At 37.6% G+C, this 27,932-nt stretch overlaps 1 protein-coding gene across 2 annotated transcripts in view; it reads right to left on the bottom strand.

Annotated features, from left to right (window-relative positions):
- LOC126470621 (1-phosphatidylinositol 4,5-bisphosphate phosphodiesterase eta-2-like) overlaps positions 1-27,932 on the bottom strand; it is a 420,296-nt gene that overhangs the window by 24,741 nt on the left and 367,623 nt on the right. For both annotated transcript variants that reach the window (XM_050098579.1, XM_050098580.1), the window contains exon 12: positions 4,031-4,210. In XM_050098579.1, coding sequence (XP_049954536.1) covers positions 4,031-4,210 — 180 coding nt within the window. The remainder of the gene's footprint in view (positions 1-4,030; positions 4,211-27,932) is intronic.

The raw sequence follows: 27,932 nt of genomic DNA, 5'->3' as shown, positions 1-27,932 counted from the left end.
CTACTGGGTACATATCCATCCAGCACACGGTCAACTATTCTTTTAAACTTGAGCTAGAGTTCTTCTACATACTCCTGACCATTGCTGAAAGTTTCAAGTTCCTCGTTGACATATGACACTATTGATTTTTTTTATCTGGTTTATTGAACATATATATCTTTCTGCTTGTTTAGTTGTCCTTTGTACTTTGGTAATCATTGTAGCCACAACTGCATTATGGTCACTGATACCAGTTTTGATGTGGACACCCTCGAAGAGGTCAGGTCTATTTGTTGACATTAGATCCAATATATTTCCATTATGAGTGGGGTTCCCACCTATTTTTTCTAGGTACTTTTCACAGAAGACATTTAGTAAAATTTCACAGGCTGTCTTATTAAACCCATTGCTAACAAAAATGTAATTTTCCCAATAAATTGGATGATTAAAGTCTCCACCTGAGAAATCTCCATCTGAGAGATCCAGGCATGATTCACAGTCTGTTTTCACAATTCATCTGCCAGTAACTCTCTCATATTTTTCTACCTTCATAGAAGTTTATAAAGCATCAGGAAATAGGCTAAATTCCAATACTGAAGTATATGATACCAAACATAAAATTGAACCTTACGATAGAGTTTTGGGTTAGTAGTTTGTGACACACATTTGCAGGTGAATTACACAATACATATGGGCTAATGAAATAACTTTACATGAACTTGTCAGCAGTTATTGTGAGCAATCCTATCAGTTATGATTTTGCACCATATGGAATAAACAGACATAATAAAAAGGAAAAATAGTAATGTATTTTCTTTTATATATTCTTCTAAATACAAAATGAGAAATATGTAACTCTTTGACATTGTCAAAATGTGTGTTTGAAAGATACCATGCAAATTTTTTTTGTTTGACAATTAATTAAATATCTTCTGAATATAATTGCAAAATTTGTTTTCATGAACACTTTTAATTGAAAGTCATACATTTAAAAATAATAAGGTAAATGAACACATCATTTCTCGAATCTTTGATTATAAATGAGAATTTAATTTAGTAAACAGAAACTGCACTTTTGTTACATTTAAATTGTGGTTTCACTGTAATTAACTTTTGTTTAGAAAACTGTTAGTAATTAGAAAAGTTTTTCCTTCTCAAATGTTCACACATTGAACCATAAATTAGAAATAGGCAGAAAGTACATAAACTGTAGGAGATTTAGTGTCTCAGTTGTTATTTTGTCATGAATACAGGCATCAGCTCATTAGTAACTCAGTTATTTGTGAAAAATTGATGCTGTGACTATTTCCATAAATTTTGTAAAGAAAATGTGCCTAGAAGAAAAAATAAAAGAAAAACAAAATGTATCCATTGCAGAATAGTGTTTTAATGGTCACCTATAAAAATTCTGGACTACTAGATGAGAGATTTCAAAAGCATCTGCAAACTACCTAAAATTGCCAACAAAGGAGCTAAGTACCAAAGCAAAATTAAATGTTATTTATAATTTTTGCTTTCCACAATAACATTTCAAGTCTACAGATAGCTATAACTTATGCTAAGGTAGCAATGAAAAGTAACTTTGTGACATGGTTTCTGAACTATTGTTAAGCTACATGAAATCATTTGTAGGTTATGCAGAAGTAAATTTTATGATATATGTACCTTATGTGGGAAGTGAAGTCATAACTGGTGTGTTGATCTAGGATATTTATATCTCAGATGATTAATGGAAGGTTAAAGTTATAAGTTCTGCGTTCATCATTGGACAATCACTCTTAGTTGAAACCATTTCACATGGCCACAGTGTAAGAGTTATTTTCAGGACTAATGGTTCACTCTGCAGTACAGTGTCTACTTACTTGTGAAATGTTGCTAATATTTATCATTTTTTCATGTTATTCAATTATATTTTGCTATTTTCATCTTTGAAAGAAATAGTTGGAGCCTGATGACTTTTAAGTACATGTTTAAAAATTTAGTAAAATTTTCTACCACTAGTGTTGCTAAAATCATCTTGTCTTTCTATAAGATGAGAATTTTCTGAGGTTCTTTTGATTTTCCAGATTACTTTTGATGTTTCTATTTTTTTATTGCTGAACTGTTCAAAGTGCCCTCCTTTCTCTGAACATCACCAGTTTCTCCATTTCTGAACTCATTGCTCTAGTGCTTCTTCACACTCCTCATTCCACCAGATCTTCTTTTTGTTCATGCCAGTCAACTGTTTCCACTGTCTCAATTTCTTTTCTAAATACATCTATATTTTGTTTGTTGCTGTGGTTCTGGGTTTTTCTTTTCTTTCACAAGGAAGAAATCAAGCTTTAACCTTACAGATATAGTAATCTGAATCAAATTCCCCAATTCTGACCACTTTAACATTAATAACTGCCTTGATATTCCTTTTGGATATGGCTAAGTAAACCAGCTAAAATTCTCCCAGATTTGGATTTGGACATAACCAAATTTTGATTTTTCTTGATAGTTCGTGAAAATGTGTGGACATCAGTTTTAACTGGAACATTTTACTTATGTTCAGCCCTTCACCATTTATGTTCATTCATAAGTGTGCTGGATATTCTCCTACAAAATTTTTAAATTTCGATTTTTTTGCCAACCTGGCAACTGAAATCACTAGAAAGTATTACAGTTTTTAGGTATGTTATAAATTGCAGATTCCAAAAGATCCTACAATCAACCATCAAGTTACTTTCCATTAGGAATGTGGATGTACTCAGTGACTATGATATGACTTTCAAAATGATGGACCACAGCTGTCAGTCATCTTTTACTTTCAGGTTTTATTAAACAGATCTAGATTTTGGATAGTGCCTAGCCTTTATCAATCTGTTATATTGTAGTATCAATGCAATCTGTCATAATATTGACAATTCTTTTGTTTGCACAAAATGCTGTTCCAAGAATGGCATGTTTTCTACATATTAATCTTACTGCTGATTTCCCTTTATAAATTCTGTAATGTTGTGTATCAACTACATTTTCATCTAAGAATCTCATTTTCTGCAACTCAAAGATTTGTATATGGTTCTTCTGTAAAAATAATTCCGATTCCTTCTGCTTTCCAAATTTTGGAAGAAAATTCATATCAGTGTTGCAAAATAGTACTCCTTTCTTAATTTAATCTTAGAAAGCATTTCAGTATATCCCAGTTCTTCTTCACTGCAAATGTTGGTTCCCCACAGTATCCTATTACCCAATGCATTATAAGATGTATTTGTGTATTCCTGTTCTGAGATACCAACAGGGATAGTGCACCCATTATGCAAACATTCCATTTTGTGATTTTAAGCTGTAAATTGAAAAGAGCAGGAAATGTTGGGTCATACCCAAATTTGCAAAATAAGGTCAGGTTGTTAGTCTGTAATTTTACTGATTCAGTCACCACTAGTGTGTTCTCATTATTTTTCAGTTTTTTTCATTCTGTATTTCCACAGTTCAAAGTTTTCTATTCAGATATGTTTCATTTAAAAGGTTTTACATATATTATAATTTGTTGTATGACCCTGTGTCATTGACACAGATGTTCAACTGAATGAGGGGAAACTGGGGTAAATATTAGGTCACATAATAGCTAGACGAGTGGTACATATGTGGGTAATAAACTGGAATTCAAGAACACAACCAGAGCTACCATTTATACAATAGCCAATTATGAAGACTGATACCTACCTAAGATGACACTTACTTGTTTCTGACATATGTAATTCACTTGATGGATGGTACTACCCAGCAGGACATATGTGGTGTGCCATTTAAAGAAAAAAGTGACAAGTCTTCTGTCTAAGGTTGTAATTGCAACAATGCACATTGTCTGTAGAATACACAATGAATTTACTTACCCAACTAACACTTGTTTTTATTAGCAATTTCTATCCAGATTGCATCATAAGGTTTTTATGCTTGTATTCTGACAAAACTGTGTGAAGTACTATCAGGTTTAATTATATCCAAAAGTTGAATAGTCAGTAAGAGTTAAGGTACTAACAGCTAATCTGCATTAAAACTAATATCAGCAACAAATGTATGAACTTACCAATTTGACACCCAACATTCCAAAATGGAATTGGTTTGTAATTGGATGACATTGCTCGTCTACCAGAAGGATATATGCGGCTAAGCTGAATAAGATTGTGTTTCACAAATTCAGGACCACTTTTCTGTATTAATTTCATGGCTTTTCTTTCATTAAATGATGACATCTGATAGCATTTACCTGTAAAATATATAAAATTACCTTAATGCATTGTACATCAAGAGACCTGGAATAGAGTAATGAAGTAACACTGCAAAAAATTGAGCACTTGGTCTCAACTTAGTTTGCTAAATAATGATAACAAAATCTGAAGGTGAGAGATTTACACACAGCTATTTTTTTAAACGACTTTTCCCTATTAAGATAAGGAATAAAAATTTAAATAAACACAAAAACATCTGTTTTTAATCTGATAGATGGAGCTATACATTTATTTCAATTTCATACCATCATGTCTTCCCTGAAGTATTCCACTCCAGTCAGTATAAATTTTTGTGATCATTACCCACACTCTTCAAACCAATATTACCAATTGTATTACAACTCAGAGACCCTACTTGCTTCAGTGATGACAGGACACAAATGTGTCCATTTTTCATGTTGTTTTCAAATAGGTAATACATGCCAGATTTAAAAATTCAGTTTTATTTATTCATTGCTTATTTAGGCTGACCAGATTAGGGCCTTAAGGCCCTCCCATTCATGTGGCCAGGAAAAACACATGCCAAAGATATTACAAAAACATTCACAACAATAATAATTGGCACTAATAATAATAATAATAATAACAATAATAATAATTTTAAAATTTTGTATATGGCTGGAGCAGCCACTGTAGGATGAAATCTTTTTGTAGAAACAACAAACGGCCAATCAGTTGCAAAATGGAAGGCTTCTTAAAACCCCGTTACTATGGTTTCAATGTTTATAACAACATCTGTTCAGAAGGAAATATTGATAACTGGATTACATGTTGTGGCAGATGTACTATCACACACCATCCTTATGCCTATTGCTAGTGCCTTATCTTTCTTTAGCCCAAGCAGTGTGTACATGATTAATGCACTAGCTGTACATTGATGAGGAAATCCCAAATGATAACAACAATGTTTTGCACATTTTAATTATTGTAGAGGTGACATTTTATATTTAACTCATGCCTTTCAACTATATTTTAACATCTCTCTGCCACAACGTGTGATTCAGTTGTCAATGTTTCCTTCTGAAGAAGAAATTTTTATAAACATTAAAACCAATGTAAAGTGGTTTTAATAAACATTCCATTCTGAAACTGATCTGCCATTTATTATTTCTACAATAATAATAATAATAACAGTAAAGGGCATTACGATTGATATACACTGACAGAAAAAAAGTCGAAACATCAAGAAAAATTGGTTGACATAAATGAAAGTTGATAGGTACATTTCTATATCTGAAAGAAGACGTCTGTTCAAATTTCTCACCAGTCGCATAAGAGTGGTGCTGGCAGTGCTACTATAATGATGCAAATCAAGTTTGCTTTAAATACATGCTGTAATGATTATGAGAATTAGTTGCTTTTGAGATTGGACCTGATGAGTTGATATTAGTCAAGAACGCCCTTCATGTGACAAAGATGCCATTATCACCTCACTGAGTTTGAATGACGTCATGTAATAAAGCTATGAGAAGTTGGATGCACCTTCTGTGATATTGCAGACAGACTTGGAAGGAATGTAGCCACTGTCCACTGTATATGGTTGCTGGCAGCAGTGGTTATGAGAATGTATGGTTGCAGAAGATTGGGCTCCTGATGGCCACATGGCACTACCGAGAGGGAAGAACACTGTGTTCAACATATGGCTATGGTGTATTGTACTACATCTGCATCAGCAGTTTGGGCAGCAGATGGCACCACACTGACACAATGCACTGTTACAAATCAGTTACTTCAAGGACAGTTCGGAGCCACATGCCTTGTAGTGTGCATTCCACTGACCCCAAATCTAGGTCATTTGCGACTTCAGCAGTCTCCAGCAAGAGCTCACTGGAGGGCAGGGTGGACGTCTGCTGTGTATTCTGATGAAAGCTGGTTCTGCTTTGGTGTCAGTGATGGCTGTGTGTTGGTTAGAAGGAGGTGAGTTGAAGGCCTGGAGTTAACCTGTCCATGTGCTAGACACACTGGATCTACACCTGTAATTGTCACCTGGGGTACGATTTTGTATGGCATCATGAGCACTCTCATGGCTATCACAAGCTCATTGTCTGCAAAATTGTATGTCAGTGTGGCGATTGGATCTGTTGTGCTGCCATTCATGAGCAGCATTCCAGTAAGGTATTGTCCAACAGGATAATGCCCGCTCACATACTGCTGTTGTACCGCAACATGCTCTACAGAGTGTCCACATGTCGCCTTCGCCTCCTTTATCACCAGATCTATCTTCAATTGAGCATGTGCGGGACATCATCAGACGACAATTCCAATGTCATCCACAAACACATTAACTTACCAAGTGCAACATGCATGGAACTACATCCCACAAACTGACATCCAGCACCCATATAACATAGAGCGTGCACATATGCATGCTTGCATTCAACATTCTGGTGATTCCACCAGTTGTTAATGTACCAGCACTTCACATTTGCAATCTGCAATGTTAATCACTTAAATATGTTACATAGACAAATGTATTCTCAAAATTTCATTACTTTACATTAATTTTTTTTTACTGTTGTGATTTTTTCTCTCAGTGTAAATTAGTTTAGCGCATTTGAAGCCATGTTTAGTATTATCAGAAGTGAGAGAAATAAAAAAAAGAGGAGAAAACTGAAGTGAAAGTGACAGTGGCTGTTACGAAAAAACAGAATTTAAATAGAGAACTTTTCCAATAAAGGGGAGGGAAAAGTTGTGGGGGGAGTGGGGATCGGTGAGAATGAGTTGTAGACTAGTATATGGGAGAGATGGCTATTGTGATAAAAGATGGACGATTAGCTGTCTTTCAAAGTAAGGAAGGAATTTAATTTCTCCACTGTTTTGAGGAAGATTATTCCAAAGTTTGGTTCCTGATACAGAAAATGATTTAGGGGACATGGCAGTGTTATGTGACAGTATAGAGAGGATTTTGCTTTGTTGAGATGAGTATTTCCTGCTGTGCTGTTCAGATAGTAGTGGAAGAGCTGAAAATGAATGAGAAGGATAGCAATGATCAAGAATATGAGAGAGAAAACATAGAGTATGATAGTCTTCATGCTTATATGCACATTGCCATGATAATTGTTGTCAGGCTTGAGTGATATGGTTGAAACAGCATATGTCACATCGGCATTCATCATCATTTCTAGCATATTTGAGCTTTCATATGAAAGTCTTTGGAGAAGAGCATCACCATAATCAAGTATAGGGTGTATTAGTGACTGTACAAGATTCTTTTTAAACTCAACAGGAAATACTTCTGTATATTTCTGTAGTGATTGAAGTGACACTGACATCTTCTTACAGACTGCAGTGTGTGTTCAGTCCAGTCTCAGTAATGGTCCAGAATTACCCTCAAATTCTTTGCAGAAGAGGAAAAGGTTATTCCTGCACCATTTAGGATTATGAGTGGAAGAGATTCTCTGAACTGCATGGTAATATGTCTTTCGTGAATGATCAACATTGCTTGCATTTTAGATGGGTTAAGTTTTTAACCTATGTTCTGCACCCACACTGATAAGGCAAGTAAATCAGCATTTATATGCTGGATGGCTGTGCACAGGTTTGTTGGATTTGCACTTAGATGTAACTGAAGGTACCCAACGTATAGGTGACATCTGCAGTGAAAGAGATTAGTTGACACATCATTAACGATACATGCTGTGTGATCAAAAGTATCTGGACACCGGGCTGAAAATGGTTTACAAGTTTGTGGTGCCCTCCATCGGTAATGCTGGAATTCAGTACGGTGTTGGCCTACGCTTTGCCTTGATGACAGCTTCCACTCCTGCAGGCATATGTTCAATCAGGTGCTGGAAGGTTTCTTGGGGAATGGCAGCCCATTCTTTACGGAGTGCTGCACTGAGGAGGGGTATTGATGTCGGTTGGCAAGGACTGGCACGAAGTCGGCATTCCAAAACATCCCACAGGTGTGCTATAGCATTCAGCTCAGGACTCTGTGCAGGCTAGTCCATTACAGGAATGTTATTGTCGTGTAACTGCTCTGCCACAGGCCGTGAATTATGAACAGGCGGTCTCTGTCAGTCAATAGACGAGGTTGGCCTGTACGCTTTTGTTTGTATGGGTCCCTTCCTGTTTCCACTTCACTATCACACTGGAAATAGTGGACCTAGGTATGTTTAGGAGTGTGGAAATCGTGTGTACAGATGTATAACACAAGTGCCACCCAGTCACCTGACCACGTTCAAAGTCTGTGAGTTCCACGGAGCAACCCTTTCTACTCTCTCACGATGTCTAATGACTACTGAGGTCACTGATATGGAGTACCTGGCAGTAGGTGGCAGCACAATGCACCTAATATGAAAAAAAAGTACATTTTTGGGGGTGTCTGGATACTTTTGATCACATAGTGTATTATGAGAAAAGTAAAGGGTTCAATACTGATCCTTTTGGGAGCCCCAATACAACGTCCTTCCATTGTGACCTTTCCCTTCAAATCATTAGACACTGCTGGTGAGATGTAAGGTATGAGTGGAAGCAGTAAATAGCACTAGAAGAAACATTTTGACTTATAAGTTTAGTAAGTAGAATCTCAAAGTCAACAGTGTTGAAAGTTTTGCCGAAATCTGGAAAGCACACAATAGTCTCTTATTGTTTGTCAATAGTTTGTTTCAGTTCATCAGTCACTTTATATGACCTGTTGTCAAGTTGTGATTTTGCTGGAAATTAAACTGGTATTCTTCTAAAAGATTATTTGATGCTAAATAGCTAGTAATATAATAGAGGGAAACATTCCACGCGGGAAAAATATATTTAAAAACAAAGATGATGTGACTTACCATACGAAAGCGCTGGCAGGTCGATAGAAACACAAACAGACACATACATACACACAAAATTCAAGCTTTCGCAACAAACTGTTGCCTCATCAGGAAAGAGGGAAGGAGAGGGAAAGACGAAAGGAAGTGGGTTTTAAGGGAGAGGGTAAGGAGTCATTCCAATCCTGGGAGCGGAAAGACTTACCTTAGGGCGAAAAAAGGACGGGTATACACTCGCACACACATGTGTGGATGGATACGTGTGTGTGTGCGAGTGTATACCCGTCCTTTTTTCCCCTAAGGTAAGTCTTTCCGCTCCCGGGATTGGAATGACTCCTTACCCTCTCCCTTAAAACCCACTTCCTTTCGTCTTTCCCTCTCCTTCCCTCTTTCCTGATGAGGCAACAGTTTGTTGCGAAAGCTTGAATTTTGTGTGTATGTATGTGTCTGTTTGTGTTTCTATCGACCTGCCAGCGCTTTCGTATGGTAAGTCACATCATCTTTGTTTTTAAATATAAATAGCTAGTAAGCTGTTTGTGATGGACTATGTATTCTAAAGCCTTGGATAACGCTGGTAGAATGCAAATGGGGCTGTAGTCAGAAGTTTGTTTGGCAGATTCCTTCTTAGGTACTGGTCTTATGAGTCCATTTCCAGGCTGTTGGGAAGATGCTGTAGGTCAGAGAATGGTTAAAAATGTCCAATGTCCATTATTTTGGGCTGTAGTTGATCAATGAGAAAACTGATCATTTGCACTGTTACGTTATTGCATTTCAGCTGCCAGATGAATTTGTGCACTGGGCTTCCTGACCAAGTTATTGGATACAGAAAAATATTTTTTGTTTGTACCCTCAAGTGATGCTTTAAGGGAGTCAATGGTTTTACACTGCTCAAGTAAAGATGTCAGAGTGGCAAAATACTTATTTAGATCCTCAATAGAAACTGATGGTTCAGGTGCAAATTTAGGTCTGCCTATTCCCAGACCTCGTATATTTTTCTCCAAGATTGCAAGTCTGTGAATGTCCTCAGTTAGGGAGTGGGCAGACCTGAGGTTTGCATTTCTCACAGTTGACTAACTCAGGTACTTGCTTGTAGTTGAGATGATTATCAGAGGTTTGATGCCATTTATATATATCCTGTGTGCTGCATGTCTGACAATCATAAGGTGCTTGAGGTGGTCTGTAAGCCATGGGGCAGGTTTTCTCCCCACTATTACTGTTTTTAGAGGCATGTGTTAATGGTATAAATTATGTGGTTTCTTAGTGAAATTAGATACTTCACTATTTATGTGAAGGTTATTTCCTGTAGTTGTCTATCAACTAGTATCATAGGCATCAGCTGTAAGTTCAGATATATTCATGCACATAAAATCTCTTTGCAATTTGTTCTTTGGCCATTGCAATGAGTAAGTAATAAATATTACATCATGAACAGACAAGCCAGGTGCAGAAATCTGATCAGTATGAATTACTCTATTTGGAAATTTGGTTGTGAATACAGTGATTAATGTATGAGTGTCTGCTGTATGGTGAGTAGGCCCAAGTTGAAGCAGCGTTATGTTTCAGCAGGAAAGTACAGGCATGAATTTTGATATGGAGAAACTTTTGTTTATCAAATTATGTTCATATCTCCAACTACAATTACATGTCCATGCAAAGATTCAAAACTTAAGAGAGCAGATTAAAAGCTAGAGAGCTGTCCAGTTGTGGGTGAATTGTATATTGCACAGATAAGGTACTTTCTGTTGACAAGTTCCGTATCTACGAACATGTGTTTGGGCTTTTTATCCTTATTTTTAGACATGAGCATGGCCTTGGGGTACAAATTTGATCATACATATTCTGCCACATCACCCCCTCATCTGCTATATCTGTCATGTCTCAGGAAAATGTAACTATCAAGTCTTACACAACTGGAAGGGATACTTGGCTTCAGCCATATCATTGACAGGAGTGTGGCATGAAAGTTGAGGTCCTGAAATATGCAGCAGCATTCAGTCAGGTGGGCTGGTAAGGACAGCATATTTGTGTGGACGAGCTGTAGAGTAGAGCTATCATGAGTTGTTTCTGCAGTTAGCTAGCAGGTAGGAGGCACAGCTGTACTGGAGACAGGCATAGCCCAGTGTCTTCAGGAATGCAGTGAGGAAGGGAAAAGGGAGGAGCACAGAGGTGAAAACAGGCAGGTAGGGTGTCATAGAACAGAGGCTAGGGAAAAGAGGGAGGTTTGAGGTTAGTTACACTTGACCAACACAGTGCATGCAAGTCAAAGCCACTTGAGTTTTCCGGAGATCCACACAACATGGCAAAAAAGTAAGCAGTGTATAAAATATGAGAAAATGTTAATAAAAGAGTGATTATAGTGAAAAGAATAATGTGAACTGGAACTGTAAGAACAACAGATTATTCTGAAACAGAAATAAAATAATAATGTAAAAGGAACAGTAAGAATAGTGGGGTAAACAATATATATAACAAGAGAAACTCCCCATTGCACCCCCCTCAGATTTAGTTGTAAGATGGCCCAGTCAATGGCCTGTCAAAAACTGAACACAGATCAGTCATGAAAACAGGAAGATGGTGTACTGAACAGCCTGAAACAGCAACATTATCATGGGGAAGTGGTCATAGTGTTGGAGTGCCAAGTGGGCGAGCAGTGTTCGACACTCTCTGGTGCCATTTATTTATTTACTTATTTTTCACACCATTATGAACTGTCCATCCAGTCATTGAAATGTTTGTTCTCTTTCTGTAGTCTTGGCAGTTGTCATACTATACATTGGTTATAGAATATGAGTCATGTGGTAAGAATACATTACTGTCACAAGTAAATGTGATGAATAGTGAAAGCAGCAGGGGAGATACCACATAGACGTCTCACAGAAATGAAAACAGCAAATAAATGGGTGTGAACTATGTTACAACAAAGGAATTCAAGAGGCAAGACCTACAAAATGGAATGCAATGTTTTGACAGAACACACAGAAACTGTGTGATTGTGAAACTTATGCATTCATTTGTTGCACCTTATGTGACAAACTATTATGTTTTCATCATTTCGTTGGGAGTGATCACATTCTCATTCATACAAACACCTATATTGGGCAAGCAGGGCATATCTCACTCACTTATCACTCATGCAAATTAGGTTTGTTACTAAGAGATTCCTATCAAATGACACACATACTGTCACTAATGCCATGTATGATACACCAGACGTATTTTCCACTGGAGGATTTGGTTGACTTGTCGGCTTGTCATCAAATATTTGCAGTTCCCATTCAAAACCTGCTTCCTTTCGGTTAATAGGGTAGTTATGCAGGATCAACTGTGGACCTTACACCTTGCTGCAGATATTATATCATGACACAGACAAAAATTTGAATAAAGAGGGGGAAAAAATGCATCAGGAAGGTTTGAACATGGCTCCTCCACCTGGTAGTCCAATACTGTAACCACTTAACCACAACATCATTTTTCTGCCCAGCATGCTCTATATAGCACTTCACGTTCTTGGACCATTCACTGTTTCTATTTTGCTTTTTTTTTTCATAATCCAGTACATCTTCTTCCTGTTATCATGCTTAATCTGTGTTCAGTTTTTGACGCGCTGTCCATGGGGGCCTTTCATCACTAAATCTGAGGGGGTGGAATGGAGAGTTTCCATTGCAAGATTAAGTTACTAATAAATAAAATGATAATTTGACAGTAAATTAGTAATCTGAATCAAAATCCTGTGAGAATAGTGAAGTAACAGCAAAATAACAACTATATTGGTATTAGAGGAAGCAAAATTGAACAGAAAATTTATAACTAGTACTAAAACTAAACATAAACAAACAAATAATAATAGCAGTCAACTGTTTTCAAGGAAGTACCATGAAATGTTTCTTTACAAAATAAAGACACAAAATAAACACACCAACTATAGACAGCAAAAGCTGACACATTCGTAGCTCTTAAAGCACAGGCTTTTGATTTCATTTCCATTGCAAACTGATCTTTTTCCATTTTTGGTCTTCACTTTTACCCTGATATCACTTGTCCATATGATTTGTATTCCAATTCTTAAGATTGCACTGTCCAAAATCTGTAGCCTCCCAGAGGTGAGATCCATGCATATTGTCAGACCTGCCTTTTCTGTATTCTGGCTATCACTACTGTAGTGACAGTATCAGTGATGGCCTGCACAAAAAGCTTGAGCGTGTCCTGTGACTTTGTTGATTTTTATTTTTTTCAAATCACTGCTTTCCCCACACAGAAAGTGGTTCCATATCTTCCCTTCCAGTATAATTACCCTCTCTTACATGATACATTAACACTATGATGCAAAAATGAAATGACTTCTTGTTATCACTGATAAATCATTTATTACACGGGACTTACAGAGTTGTTGGAAAATCCATGCCATAGTTCAAAATTTATTTTTATTTTGATTTGTCTTGGGGAATAGAAATAAAAAAGTTTATGCAAGCATACAACAACAGGTTCAAAAGTATGCTGAAGAGTACCAAAAACAAAAAGAATAATATTAAACCAAAATGAGGGGTTCACACTTATAAAGTACTGGTACAATTTAATGTAGAAATACATATCACCAATGTCCCTTACAAATCCCTAGAAAGAAATGAATTATACCAAATATAGTAAACGTTATTACAGTCCTGAACTTGCCAGTTCTTACGAATATGGGGAGCTGTTGATATAAAATAAGGTCTGATTGTTAAAACTATATCACTACTCACTAAGAACCAGGAAGCATTTAAAACACTGACACACACATTGTCATTATAGATTATAATTCAAATGCTGGTGCCTGATAGGACCTAACTATAGTTCAATTCTTTTATCTTGGCGGTTCACACATGCCCGCCCAGACACGGGAGATTGCTGCGTTGCCAGTTGTACGCGCCAAGAGAAGCAGCGCCATAGTATAGTATAGTTCGCAAACTTACATTTAGGGGGAGTGCACAGTTCATGAAGTAAAGCCACCATGGCCGCGTTAACCCTTTCGCTGCTACAGAGATGTGCTCCCCGCATTCCATGCTGTGCGCGATATTGTCATCACTACACTGCTCAGGTGTGCTGACACACGGTGTTTCGACTGCTTTGACACACTTTATCATTCGATTTCACAAAAACTATTTGGCCCAAAAATTTGATTTTTACACATCGTCTTGACTGATACCTTCTCCCAATAAATGACTTAATTTTCTTTCGATGTTCAACGCAGTTATTGTGCAGCATTAGATGTAGTAAACCATTGCACGAAATTTTGAAGAGTTTGCAGAGGTAAAAGTCCACAGCGTATACTTTCCATATAGCCAATTTCAGTTGCTACTAGAAATTTCAAAAAATTACATCAAAATGAATAAAATTCATGAAGTAAGACACTTCGATATTGTTTTTAAATAAAGAAAATATTAAGCACCGAACAAGGTTTGAACTCATAATCTTTCACTCAGCAGCCATACACTTTAACCATTACGCTAACACAGCTCACCTTTCAATGCATCTCCCGGAGGACTTTAAAATATCACGCAAAATACCGACAAACACTGTTGGTATGACTATGAATTACACACATTTCATCGAAGTACAATAGGAAATAAACAATTACCGCTGTTCTTTATTGCTAAAAAGCGGTTATTGAGAATGATACAAACACCTTTCCTTGTTATCACCTGAATTAGGAGGCTTATTGCTTGCTTGGTATAATTGATTAATAGAATATGAATGAATTGGTATAAAGAATGCTTTTTCCAAACTTTCTATAAAAGAAGTCTGCTATCAAGACATTGCTTTTGTTCAATTACTTTATTTATGACTGAACGTTTCTAAAACTGAAGACACTCATTCGTGCTCTGCACTGCAGTCGAGCTCTGGCAACGTGGTTCTCTGTTCATTGGCTGACTGTGTTTTGTGACGTCAGATGTGCAGAATGAACCTAAACTTGGCCGCCATCATAAATGATGCACACTTTAGTTCCCTATAATAGGTAAAGCTATTAAAGTTCTTGCAAATGTGTCTATGCTTTCTTGATAGCAGCTCAGCCAGCAAATCTTGTTCCACAACTTTATTGTAGTCTCTCTGCAGTGCATTTGTTTTCAGAAGGTACAGAAGATGAGAGAAAGGGGAAATGTGCATCTCTGATGTCATAAAACTGGAGAATTTCAAATAATGGAAGTAAAAATTGTGACCGAAAGGTCAAATTCTCAAGTGTGACTATATTGTAAGAGAAGATCACTCAGTAATATTGGACTTTCTGGTAGAGATTACGAAAATTTTTCACAATGGTGCATCCATCATGTTGCACAATTTCTGGTACGAATATGTGCACTTTTTTTGAGGGAAGGGGGGGACTGTGAAAAGCTGACCACAAATAGAAACAAATGGAGATTTATTGGAAGATTCAGACACACTTAGTAGATCATACTGGGACATATCTCAGCTTCTTCATTACTTTTGATAACAATTGGCTTCATCAATATGACCCCAAAAGCAAGAATAGAGAAAAAATCTGGAAATATCCTAGTTTGTAATAACCAACAGAAGACAACGTTATTCTGTCTGTGGAAAAGTGGTTTCCTTGTTTGAGTGGCACAAGATCATTTTCAGCCTAAGTTGTAAAGTGCACAACAATTGTCAGAGTATGTAAAACATCATTCTTTGAAAATATGGTTGAACATATCTGATGAGAATTCTCTAAAGCTTGGCAACTATATAATAATGTACACTATCATATTACTTGCAGTGCAAATTTGTACCTTATTCTTCTTGGTTATATCTTCAATGTAAAGATCATTGTTTGGAAGTTTTCATTATCAATGTTCTCTCCATTTTTTGACTATATCTAATGTTTTCAGTAAGTACTTATCAGAAAATGGCAGTTTGCATTATCTTAAGCCCATTTCATGTAGGCCCATAAGGTAGTTCAAATCAAGTTACTATTGATTGTGCTCTTTTCGAGGTAGCTGTGTTGAGTACTTTGCTTTTTATGCGTGGAGGTACTAAACTTGATATTACTCTTACTAAGATCACTGGACAGTACTTCCTCAAACTACTCAATTTTTCCCGTCAGACAATGCCTGAATGTTGTCAGGTGTATGAGATATAAAAATAAATAAAAAAATCACTAATGTTGCTTACTTACATTTAAAAATGCCATTCAATATCATATTTTGAGATGACCAAACTAAAGCTTTCCTTAGTACATAAGTGTGTATTACAAATTATTTACAGTGTAGATTCAAGGTTATCTTGTGGAAATACATTCAAATAGTTCATTGCACTAAATACTGCTTTTCAGAACATTTATTCATTAATTAAATTTGTTGTAAATAATATATTCATTAACTTACAAATAGTGCAGTTCATAAAGTAAGTACTAAGAAGAACAAAAACTTACACAAAGTCTTAAAAGCCCTAATTTTCACCTAAAAAGATGTCAGTTATTCAGGAATAGACATTTTAAATAACTTGCCAACAACAATAAAATGCATGCTTAATGGTAATGTACAGCTTCCAACTGTTGAAACATCAGTTGCAGATTTATTAACAGACCCATTTGATTTCTATAGCACTCATAATGTCATATAATGTGAGTTCATATAATATTCAACTTGCACACGTGCAATAGTATGATCAGCATAAGTAAACATTCTAAACTCTTTTGATTAGATAATGTTTGACTACACAACCAAAGGAATTTAATGAACATATTGTAAAAAATGCAAATTTATGCCAGATCAGGATTCAAGCCCATATCTCCAGGTTGTTATGAGAAGCTGTCTTAACCAATTAGGTCATCCAGGAATGTCTCCAGGACTGATCTAAATACTCATTGTCACTTGTAGTTTCCTCCTTTGTTTTCAAATTATATGGGTATATCAACTGAACTAAATTCACTGAAATGACAGAAATGGTATCAGTGACATTATTGCTGAAGTCATTGTTGCTGTTGTTGTCTTCAGTCCAAAGACTGCTTTGCTGCAGCTCTCCATGCTACTCTATCCTTTGCAAGCCTCTTCATCTCCAAATAACTACTGCAAGTTATATCCTTCTGAATCTGCTTACTGTATTCGTCTCTTGATCTCCTTCTATGATTTTTACCCCTCCACACTTCCCTCCAATACTAAACTGATGATCCCTTCATGTCTCAGAATGTGTCATATCAACTAATCCTTTCTTTTAGTCAGGTTGTGCGACAAATTCCTTGTCTGCAGAACTCAATTAAGTGCCTCCTCATTAGTTATATGATCCACCAATCTAATCTTCAGAATTCTTCTGTAACACCACATTCCAAAAGCTTCTATCCTCTTCTGGTCGAAACTGTTTATTATCCATGTTTCACTGCCATACATGACTACACTCCAGACAAATACCTTCAGAAAAGACTTCCTAACACTTAATGCTATGTTTGATATTAAAAAGTATCTCTTCTTCAGATATTTCTTTCCTGCCACTGCCAGTCTACATAATACATTCTCTCTACTTTGGCCATCGTCAGTTATTTTTCTGTCCAAAACTTATCTACTATTTTAAGTGTCTCATTTCCTTATCCAATTCCTTCAGCATTGTCTGATTTAATTTGACTACATTCCATTACCCTTGTTTTGCTTTCATTTATGTTCATCTTATATCCTCCCTTCAAGACACTGTCCATTCCATTCAACTGCTCTTTGAAGTTTTTTGCTGTCGGACAGAATTAAAATGTCATCGACAAACCTCAAAGGTTTTATTTCTTTTCCCTGAACTTTAATTCCTACTCTAAATTTTTCTTTGGTTTCTTTTACTGCTTGCTCAATGTACAGATTGAATAACATTGGGGGTGGGATACAACTTGGTCTCACTCCCTTCTCAATCACTGCTTGCCTTTCACATCCCTAGACTCTTATAACTGCCGTGTGGTTTAAGTGCAAGTTGTAAATAGCCTTTCACTTCCTGTATTTTACCCCTGCTACCTTCAGAATTTCAAAGAGAGTATTCTAGCCAGCATTGTCAAAAAAGCTTTCTCCAAGTCTACAAATGCAATAAACATAGGCATGACTTTCTTTAACTTATTTTCTAAGGTGTATCATAGGGTCAGTATTGACTTGTGATTTCTTACATTTCTGTGGACTGCAAACCGACCTCCGCCAAGGACAGCTTTATCACTTTTTCCATTCTTCCATAAAGAATTTGTGTTATTATTTTGCAACCACTACTTATTAAACTGATAGTTCAGTAATTTTCACACTTGTCAGCAACTGCCTTCTTTAGAATTGGAATTATTACATTCTTCTTGAAGTCTGAGAGTATTTCCCCTGTCTCATACTTCTTGCACAGCAGATGGAAGAGTTTTGTCATTTCTGACTCTCCAAAGGCTATCAGTAGTTCTGACAGATTGTCATTTACTCCTTGGGCCTTTTTTCAACCTAGGTTATTCAGTGCCCTGTCAAATTCTTCTCACAGTATCATATCTCCCATCTCATCTTAATCTACCTTCTCTTCCATGACTATAAAATATTGCTTTCAAAGTTATACTATGTGAGTTAATGAGCATTGCACTCTCATTTAAATAGATGGCTGAAAGAGTCAGCCTACAGGAATTGTGAAACGAACCCAGTCGTCAAGGACTGTGTGCCACAAAGGATGCAGATTCACCACAAGATGGGGAAATTCACAAGCATCTATTGTCTACTGAGGCCTAAGCGCTGTAGCATGTGAGTGAGACAGACAAGAACCTATGTCACAGGGAAACCCAGTAGAAGCCATCTTTGGCTAAGGAGACATAGCAGTGTTAAATATGGCAGACCTAAGATCGGCCATAAAGGGAAACATTTATGAAACATATTCAATTCTGTAGTAATGTAGGGAATCAAGCCACAGTAATTTTAATCTGCCATCGTCCATAAATTTTCATGGTGTCCCAATAAAACTTGAATATTGATCTTATCTATAATAGTTTAGGATTTATTGTTAAAGTGAAATTCACAAAGACCTGAATGCTAAAATCTGAATGCTTTAGTCGATCTTAACGATCAGCATTTCATATAGAAGCATGTCATTAAAATGACAAGTGTTGTAAATATCAACTGTGTAACTTTATTTAATTAAAAGATATAGTAAACTTAAATTATCAGTATTTTCAGTTAAGCATCAGATCAGCATTTCCTCCACGCAAAACACATTGAACGATGACAGCATAACACCTTATTGAACCATTAGGTAATAGAATATTTAGTGCATAATAGTTACTTTTGTTCTTTATTTATTTATCAGAAAGCACACTGGTGAAAGGCTACTAGTCGTGGCATTCAACGCTAAGAAGGAAATTGTATTGGTTTTATGTAAAAGAATTTAACATTTATTATGTAATGGATATTATTGTTGCTTTATTTAGAATGTGAAAGTGGTCAGGCTTTGATTATTTAAATATGTTAAAATGTAAAGTAATGTAGAATAAGCTCTAGCAAATCAGATGGACAACTTCAGGAAAGGGAACTGCACTAGTATGTTGAGCGAAAGTGTTCAGCACACAAAGGACACAGGCGGAGACAGGCAGAAGGACAGTTCTGGTCTAGACACTAAAGAGTACAGTTCAGATTGAGACGTGAAAGTGGACAGTCGGTCTTTGGGCAGCTAGGAAGTGAAACGACTTAGAAAATTTCATGTTGTGTGGTATCGCGGGACTTAGTCTCTGAGTGGTGAGCAGCTATATGCCTGGTGTGAACCCTAACTTTTTGTGAAGATAACAAGGTGGAATATTAGACTTGTATTTCGTGATGAGACTGTGAATAATCAAACTGTGTCAAATGGATATGCGCTCAAGTGTAACACTAACTCTAAATATGACGACTTTCGCTGTTTGTTTGCTTTCTGAATAAATACTCTAAGCAAATCGCAAGTGTGTGGCCTACATCATTTATGGGTCATTAAATTAGTTCCTGATATTATTATTACTGTTAACTTCATATGTCACAAACTTGCCACCAGCCAGAAATTTAACCAAAGCATCACAAGTGTGTAATTAGGGCGTGTAATGCGACATGTGCAGTTCAACCCCTAGACAAGTTTGAGCCAAGACATTTCGATGAAGAGGAACCGCACATGAGCCCAAACTTCTTCAGGATGTTAGCTCGCAACTATACTGTAAACTTACTGTGGTAAGTGTGCGCTATGCTGTTCCAGTAGCTTACCCATATTCCTAAGTTCTCATTCACTATTAAATCCACTATTGCATTAACCCTATTTGACTTCATATTTATAATCCTGTGTTTACCTCACCATAAGTATTCCCACTATGTCTAAATTAAGCATATCCATTTCACTATTTCAGTTTTATAACCTATTTGCACAACTGAGGAATCTGACATTCCACACTCTGATCTGTAGAACACCAGTTTTGTTTCTCCTGGTGAGGACATCCTCCTGAGTAGTCCCCATCCAGATATCCGAATGTGGGACTATTTTATCTCCAGGATATTTTACCCAAGAGGACACTATCACCATTTAACAATACAGTAGAGCTGCATGGTTCAAATGGCTCTGAGCACTATGGGACTTAACATCTGTGGTCATCAGTCCCCTAGAACTTAGAACTACTTAAACCTAACTAACCTAAGGACATCACACACATCCATGCCCGAGGCAGGATTTGAACCTGCGACCGTAGCAGTTGCGCGGTTCCGGACTGAGCGCCTTAACCGCAAGACCACCGCGGCCGGCAGAGCTGCATGCCCTCAGGAAAAATTACGCTGAAGTTTCCCCTTGCTTTAAGCTGTTCACAGTACCAGCACTGCAAGCCCATTTTGGTTGGTGTTAAAAGGCAAGGTCAGTCAATCATCCAGACTGTCGTCCCTCCAGTTGCATAGAAACTAATAAAAAGCAGTGATGTGACTGGGATTCAGACCTAGGTTTGCCTGTTGCCTTTCAGCATCCAGTGACGGCCTAGTTGGTTGAGGTAACTTCTCACAAAAACAAAAGGTGTAAATCTGATTCTGGCATGTATTTTCATTTGTCATGACATTTTTATTAGAATTTAGGTACAGTATATCTGAAAGGCTTTCACCGAAATCTATTCATTTAATTGATTTCATCTCCATTGATTTAATTCATTTTATTCTAGAAAATTTAATTCCATTGAGCTTAGGAATTATTTTGAGTATTTTAGTATGTATATGTTTACATATTTATGGCAATTATTGTATTAATTTGTAAGTGGAAATAGGTATCACTTCTTTTTAATGCTTGCATCACTGGTAGTGCTGCAAAGTGGTTTCAGTCATATCTTATTAATAGAAAACAAAGGGTGTTATTGCGTAACACTTCAGCAGTAGGCTATCAGACATCATCTGACTGGGAAGAAATTACATGTGGTGTTCCCCAAGGTTCATACTAGGTCCACTACTGTTTCTTGTGTATATTAATGACCTGTCATCTGTTACATTACCAAATGCCGAGTTTGTCTTATTTGCAGATGATACAAACATTGCAATAAATAGTAAATCAAATCAACCAACTTGCGCACGTGACATCGCTGGTCACAGTTCCTGTCGCGGCAGTCGGCATCTCAGGGTGTTACCACCGACAGAAGAGGTTGTGCCATGGCTGAGCTCGAGTCTGCAGCACCCTAGCGCCCTCTGTCTTTTGCATATAAGGAGGAGCGCTGGCCCCGAGACGGACAGTCTATTGTCGATTGTCTATTGCTAGCCTTTTGTGGAGTTTATAGCAGAGCCATTGCAGTGTGATATTTGCTATTGTATTCGACTAGGGTCAGTACATGGATTACTCTTGGATATTACTTGGACTTGTATTGCTGGTGCATGTTTCGTCAGAAATAAAGATAAGTTATCTCTTCATTCTAGCTGGCGCAATTCTTGTCATTAATTATTTTTCGGCCAACAGACATAGCTACATCCTGGTCACTACCCACGCTTTATACAGTTTGTGGTGGCTGCCCCAAAAGTACCGCCGAGGACCTTGGGTTCGGGGGCCGTCACAAAATTTACTGACATTAATAAGTGGTTCATAGCCAATTCACTGTCATTAAACTTTGAAAAGACCCGCTATATGCAGTTCAGAACTTCCAAGAGATTTCCTACTGGTGTGTGTATAAAATATGATGACATGGAAATAGGAGAAGTTGAGACTGTAAAATTCTTGGGATTACAACTTGATAATAAATTTAGTTGGGAGCAACATACAGTGTGTTTAAAAAATGACCGGTATATTTGAAACGGCAATAAAAACTAAACGAGCAGCGATAGAAATACACCGTTTGTTGCAATATGCTTGGGACAACAGTACATTTTCAGGCAGACAAACTTTCAAAATTACAGTAGTTACAATTTTCAACAACAGATGGCGCTGCAAGTGATGTGAAAGATATAGAAGACAACGCAGTCTGTGGGTGTGCCATTCTGTACGTCGTCTTTCTGCTGTAAGCGTGTGCTGTTCACAATGTGCAAGTGTGCTGTAGACAACATGGTTTATTCCTTAGAACAGAGGATTTTTCTGGTGTTGGAATTCCACTGCCTAGAACACAGTGTTGTTGCAACAAGACGAAGTTTTCAACGGAGGTTTAATGTAAGCAAAGGACCGAAAAGCGATACAATAAAGGATCTGTTTGAAAAATTTCAACGGACTGGGAACGTGACGGATGAACGTGCTGGAAAGGTAGGGCGACCGCATATGGCAACCACAGAGGGCAACGCGCAGCTAGTGCAGCAGGTGATCCAACAGCGGCCTCGGGTTTCTGTTCGCCGTGTTGCAGCTGCGGTCCAAATGACACCAACGTCCACGTATCGTCTCATGCGCCAGAGTTTACACCTCTATCCATACAAAATTCAAACGCGGCAACCCCTCAGCGCCGCTACCATTGCTGCACGAGAGACTTTCGCTAACGATATAGTGCACAGGATTGATGACGGCGATATGCATGTGGGCAGCATTTGGTTTACTGACGAAGCTTATTTTTACCTGGACGGCTTCGTCAATAAACAGAACTGGCGCATATGGGGAATCTAAAAGCCCCATGTTGCAGTCCCATCGTCCCTGCATCCTCAAAAAGTACTGGTCTGGGCCGCCATTTCTTCCAAAGGAATCATTGGCCCATTTTTCAGATCCGAAACGATTACTGCATCATGCTATCTGGACATTCTTCGTGAATTTGTGGCGGTACAAACTGCCTTAGACGACACTGCAAACACCTCGTGGTTTATGCAAGATGGTGCCCGGCCACATCGCACGGCCGACGTCTTTAATTTCCTGAATGAATATTTCGATGATTTCGGTGATTGCTTTGGGCTATCCAAAACATACAGGAGGCGGCATGGATTGGCCTCCCTATTCGCCAGACATGAACCCCTGTGACTTCTTTCTGTGGGGACACTTGAAAGACCAGGTGTACTGCCAGAATCCAGAAACAATTGAACAGCTGAAGCAGTACATCGCATCTGCATGTGAAGCCATTCCGCCAGACACGTTGTCAAAGGTTTCGGGTAATTTCTTTCAGAGACTACACCATATTATTGCTACGCATGGTGGATATGTGGAAAATATCGTACTATAGAGTTTCCCAGACCGCAGCGCCATCTGTTGTTGAAAATTGTAACTATTGTAATTTTGAAAGTTTGTCTGCCTGAAAATGTACTGTTGTCCCAAGCATATTGCAACAAACGGTGTATTTCTATTGCTGCTCGTTTAGTTTTTATTGCCGTTTCAAATATACCGGTCATTTTTGAAACACCCTGTACTAACGAACTGCTAAAGTGCCTAAACAAGTCTGTGTTTGCAATGCGAATGATGTCAGACATAGGAGATATAAATATAAAAAAAAACTGGCATATTTTGCTTATTTTCACTCCACTATGTCATATGGTACCATATTTTGGGGTAACTCCACAAACAGAGAAAAAATTTTTAGAGTACAGAAGCTTATAATAAGAGTAATGAGGAGTGTAAATCCAAGAACATCATGTCGAAACCTATTGAAAGAATTGGGCATATTAACCACAGCTTCTCAGTATATTTATTCCTTAATGAAGTTTGTTGTAAATAATATATCTCTTTTTTCCAAATAACTGTTTAATACACAGTATCAATACTAGGAATAAGAACAATATACATAAAGATCCCCCATGAACCATGGACCTTGCCGTTGGTGAGGAGGCTTGCGTGCCTCAGCGATACAGATGGCCGTACCGTAGGTGCAACCACAACGGAGGGGTATCTGTTGAGAGGCCAGACAAACGTGTGGTTCCTGAAGAGGGGCAGCAGCCTTTTCAGTAGTTGCAGGGGCAACAGTCTGGATAATTGACTGATCTGGCCTTGTAACATTAACCAAAACGGCCTTGCTGTGCCGGTACTGCAAACGGCTGAAAGCAAGGGGAAACTACAGCCACAATTTTTCCCGAGGACATGCAGCTTTACTGTATGATTAAATGATGATGGCGTCCTCTTGGGTAAAATATTCCGGAGGTAAAATAGTCCCCCATTCGGATCTCCGGGCGGGGACTACTGAAGAGGACGTCGTTATCAGGAGAAAGAAAATTGGCATTCTACGGATCGGAGCGTGGAATGTCAGATCCCTTAATCGGGCAGGTAGGTTAGAAAATTTAAAAAGGGAAATGGATAGGTTAAAGTTAGATATAGTGGGAATTAGTGAAGTTCGGTGGCAGGAGGAACAAGACTTTTGGTCAGGTGATTACAGGGTTATAAATACAAAATCAAATAGGGGTAATGCAGGAGTAGGTTTAATAATGAATAAAAAAATAGGAGTGCAGGTTAGCTACTACAAACAGCATAGTGAACGCATTATAGTGGTCAAGATAGACACAAAGCCCATGCCTACTACAGTAGTACAAGTTTATATGCCAACTAGCTCTGCAGATGAAGAAATTGATGAAATGTATGACGAGATAAAAGAAATTATTCAGGTAGTGAAGGGAGACAAAAATTTAATAGTCATGGGTGACTGGAATTCATCAGTAGGAAAAGGGAGAGAAGGAAACATAGTAGGTGAATATGGATTCGGGGGAAGAAATGAAAGAAGAAGCCGCCTTGTAGAATTTTGCACAGAGCATAACTTAATCATAGCTAACACTTGGTTCAAGAATCATGAAAGAAGGTTGTATACCTGGAAGAATCCTGGAGATACTAAAAGGTATCAGATAGATTACACAATGGTAAGACAGAGATTTAGGAACCAGGTTTTAAATTGTAAGACATTTCCAGGGGCAGATGTGGATTCTGACCACAATCTATTGGTTATGAACTGCAGATTGAAACTGAAGAAACTGCAAAAAGGCGGGAATTTAAGGAGATGGGACCTGGATAAACTGAAAGAACCAGAGGTTGTAGAGAGTTTCAGGGAGAGCATAAGGGAGCAATTGACAGGAATGGGGGAAAGAAATACAGTAGAAGAAGAATGGGTAGCTTTGAGGGATGAAGTAGTGAAGGCAGCAGAGGATCAAATAGGTAAAATGACGAGGGCTAGTAGAAATCCTTGGGTAACAGAAGAAATATTGGATTTAATTGACGAAAGGAGAAAATATAAAAATGCAGTAAATGAAGCAGGCAGAAAGGAATACAAACGTCTCAAAAAAGATCGACAGGAAGTGCAAAATGGCTAAGCAGGGATGGCTAGAGGACAAATGTAAGGATGTAGAGGCTTATCTCACTAGGGGTAAGATAGATACTGCCTACAGGAAAATTAAAGAGACGTTTGGAGAGAAGAGAACCACTTGTATGAATATCAAGAGCTCAGATGGCAAACCAGTTCTAAGCAAAGAAGGGAAGGCAGAAAGGTGGAAGGAGTATATAGAGGGTTTATACAAGGGCGATGTACTTAAGGACAATATTATGGAAATGGAAGAGGATGTAGATGAAGAAGAAATGGGAGATAAGATACTGCGTGAAGAGTTTGACAGAGCGCTGAAAGACCTGAGTCGAAACAAGGCCCCGGGAGTAGACAACATTCCATTAGAACTACTGATGGCCTTGGGAGAGCCAGTCATGACAAAACTCTACCATCTGGTGAGCAAGATGTATGAGACAGGCAAAATACCCCACAGACTTCCAGAAGAATATAATAATTCCAATCCCAAAGAAAGCAGGTGTTGACAGATGTGAAAATTACCAAACTATCAGTTTAATAAGTCACAGCTGCAAAGTACTAACGTGAATTCTTTACAGACGAATGGAAAAACTGGTAGAAGCGGACCTCAGGGAAGATCAGTTTGGATTCCGTAGAAATGTTGGAACACATGAGGCAATACTAACCTTACGACTTATCTTAGAAGAAAGATTAAGAAAAGGCAAACCTACATTTCTAGCATTTGTAGACTTAGAGAAAGCTTTTTACAACGTTAACTGGAATACTCTCTTTCAAATTCTGAAGGTGGCAGGGGTAAAATACAGGGAGCAAAAGGCTATTTACGATTTGTACAGAAACTAGATGGCAGTTATAAGAGTCGAGGGGCATGAAAGGGAAGCAGTGGTTGGGAAAGGAGTGAGACATGGTTGTAGCCTCTCCCCGATGTTATTCAATCTGTATATTGAGCAAGCAGTAAAGGAAACAAAAGAAAAATTTGGAGTAGGTATTAAAATTCATGGAGAAGAAGTAAAAACTTTGAGGTTCGCCGATGACATTGTAATTCTGTCGGAGACAGCAAAGGACTTGGAAGAGCAGTTGAACGGAATGGACAGTGTCTTGAAAGGAGGATATAAGATGAACATCAACAAAAGCAAAACGAGGATAATGGAATGTAGTCAAATTAAATCGGGTGATGCTGAGGGGATTAGATTAGGAAATGAGACACTTAAAGTAGTAAAGGAGTTTTGCTATTTAGGGAGTAAAATAACTGATGATGGTCGAAGTAGAGAGGATATAAAATGTAGACTGGCAATGGCAAGGAAATCGTTTCTGAAGAAGAGAAATTTGTTAACATCGAGTATAGATTTAAGTGTCAGGAAGTCGTTTCTGAAAGTATTTGTATGGAGTGTAGCCATGTATGGAAGTGAAACATGGATGATAACCAGTTTGGACAAGAAGAGAATAGAAGCTTTCAAAATGTGGTGCTACAAAAGAATGCTGAAGATAAGGTGGGTAGATCATGTAACTAATGAGGAGGTATTGAATAGGATTGGGGAGAAGAGAAGTTTGTGGCACAACTTGACTAGAAGAAGGGATCGGTTGGTAGGACATGTTTTGAGGCATCACGGGATCACAAATTTAGCATTGGAGGGCAGCGTGGAGAGTAAAAATCGTAGAGGGAGACCAAGATATCAATACACTAAGCAGATTCAGAAGGATGCAGGTTGCAGTAGGTACTGGGAGATGAAGAAGCTTGCACAGGATAGAGTAGCATGGAGAGCTGCATCAAACCAGTCTCAGGACTGAAGACCACAACAACAACAACAACATAAAGATTTAAAATCACTTACTCTTGCCCAGAAAAGAGTCCAGTATTCAGCAACGCATATTTTCAATAAGTTAACAGCAACCATTAAGAGTTTAGTTTCAGACAAGGCACAATTTAAACATAATTTAAATGAATTTGTGGTGGCCAACTCCTTCTATTCCATCCATGAGTTTCTCAACAAGTGCAGTAGACCATTTTAATGAAAATTTGTTATACTTTAATTTTTGCCAATACTTGGTTGTAACAGCCAAGTAACTACGTACTGTGTGAATGATGGATGTATGAAAAGCGGATGTAAGTCTTAAGTCTGTAAATGGTGGAAGTTTAATTTTAAATCTTGTACATAATCTGACTGTTCTTAACTGAGGATCACTAAAATTAATAATTTACTTTAATTTTTGACAATAGCCAAGAAAGCAGCAAATGTCTGAATGATGGATTTAATGAAAGCAGATGTAAGTATTAAACCTGTAAATATGAAAAGTTTAAATTTAATGCATGTACATAATTTTACTGTTTATTGACATAGGAGCATTAAAATTAAT

Source organism: Schistocerca serialis, chromosome 3 (assembly GCF_023864345.2).
Source record: "Schistocerca serialis cubense isolate TAMUIC-IGC-003099 chromosome 3, iqSchSeri2.2, whole genome shotgun sequence".
Taxonomy (NCBI): domain Eukaryota; kingdom Metazoa; phylum Arthropoda; class Insecta; order Orthoptera; family Acrididae; genus Schistocerca; species Schistocerca serialis.
The sequence above is the reverse complement of the archived record's forward strand: the minus strand, read 5'-3'. Positions and strand labels throughout refer to the sequence as shown.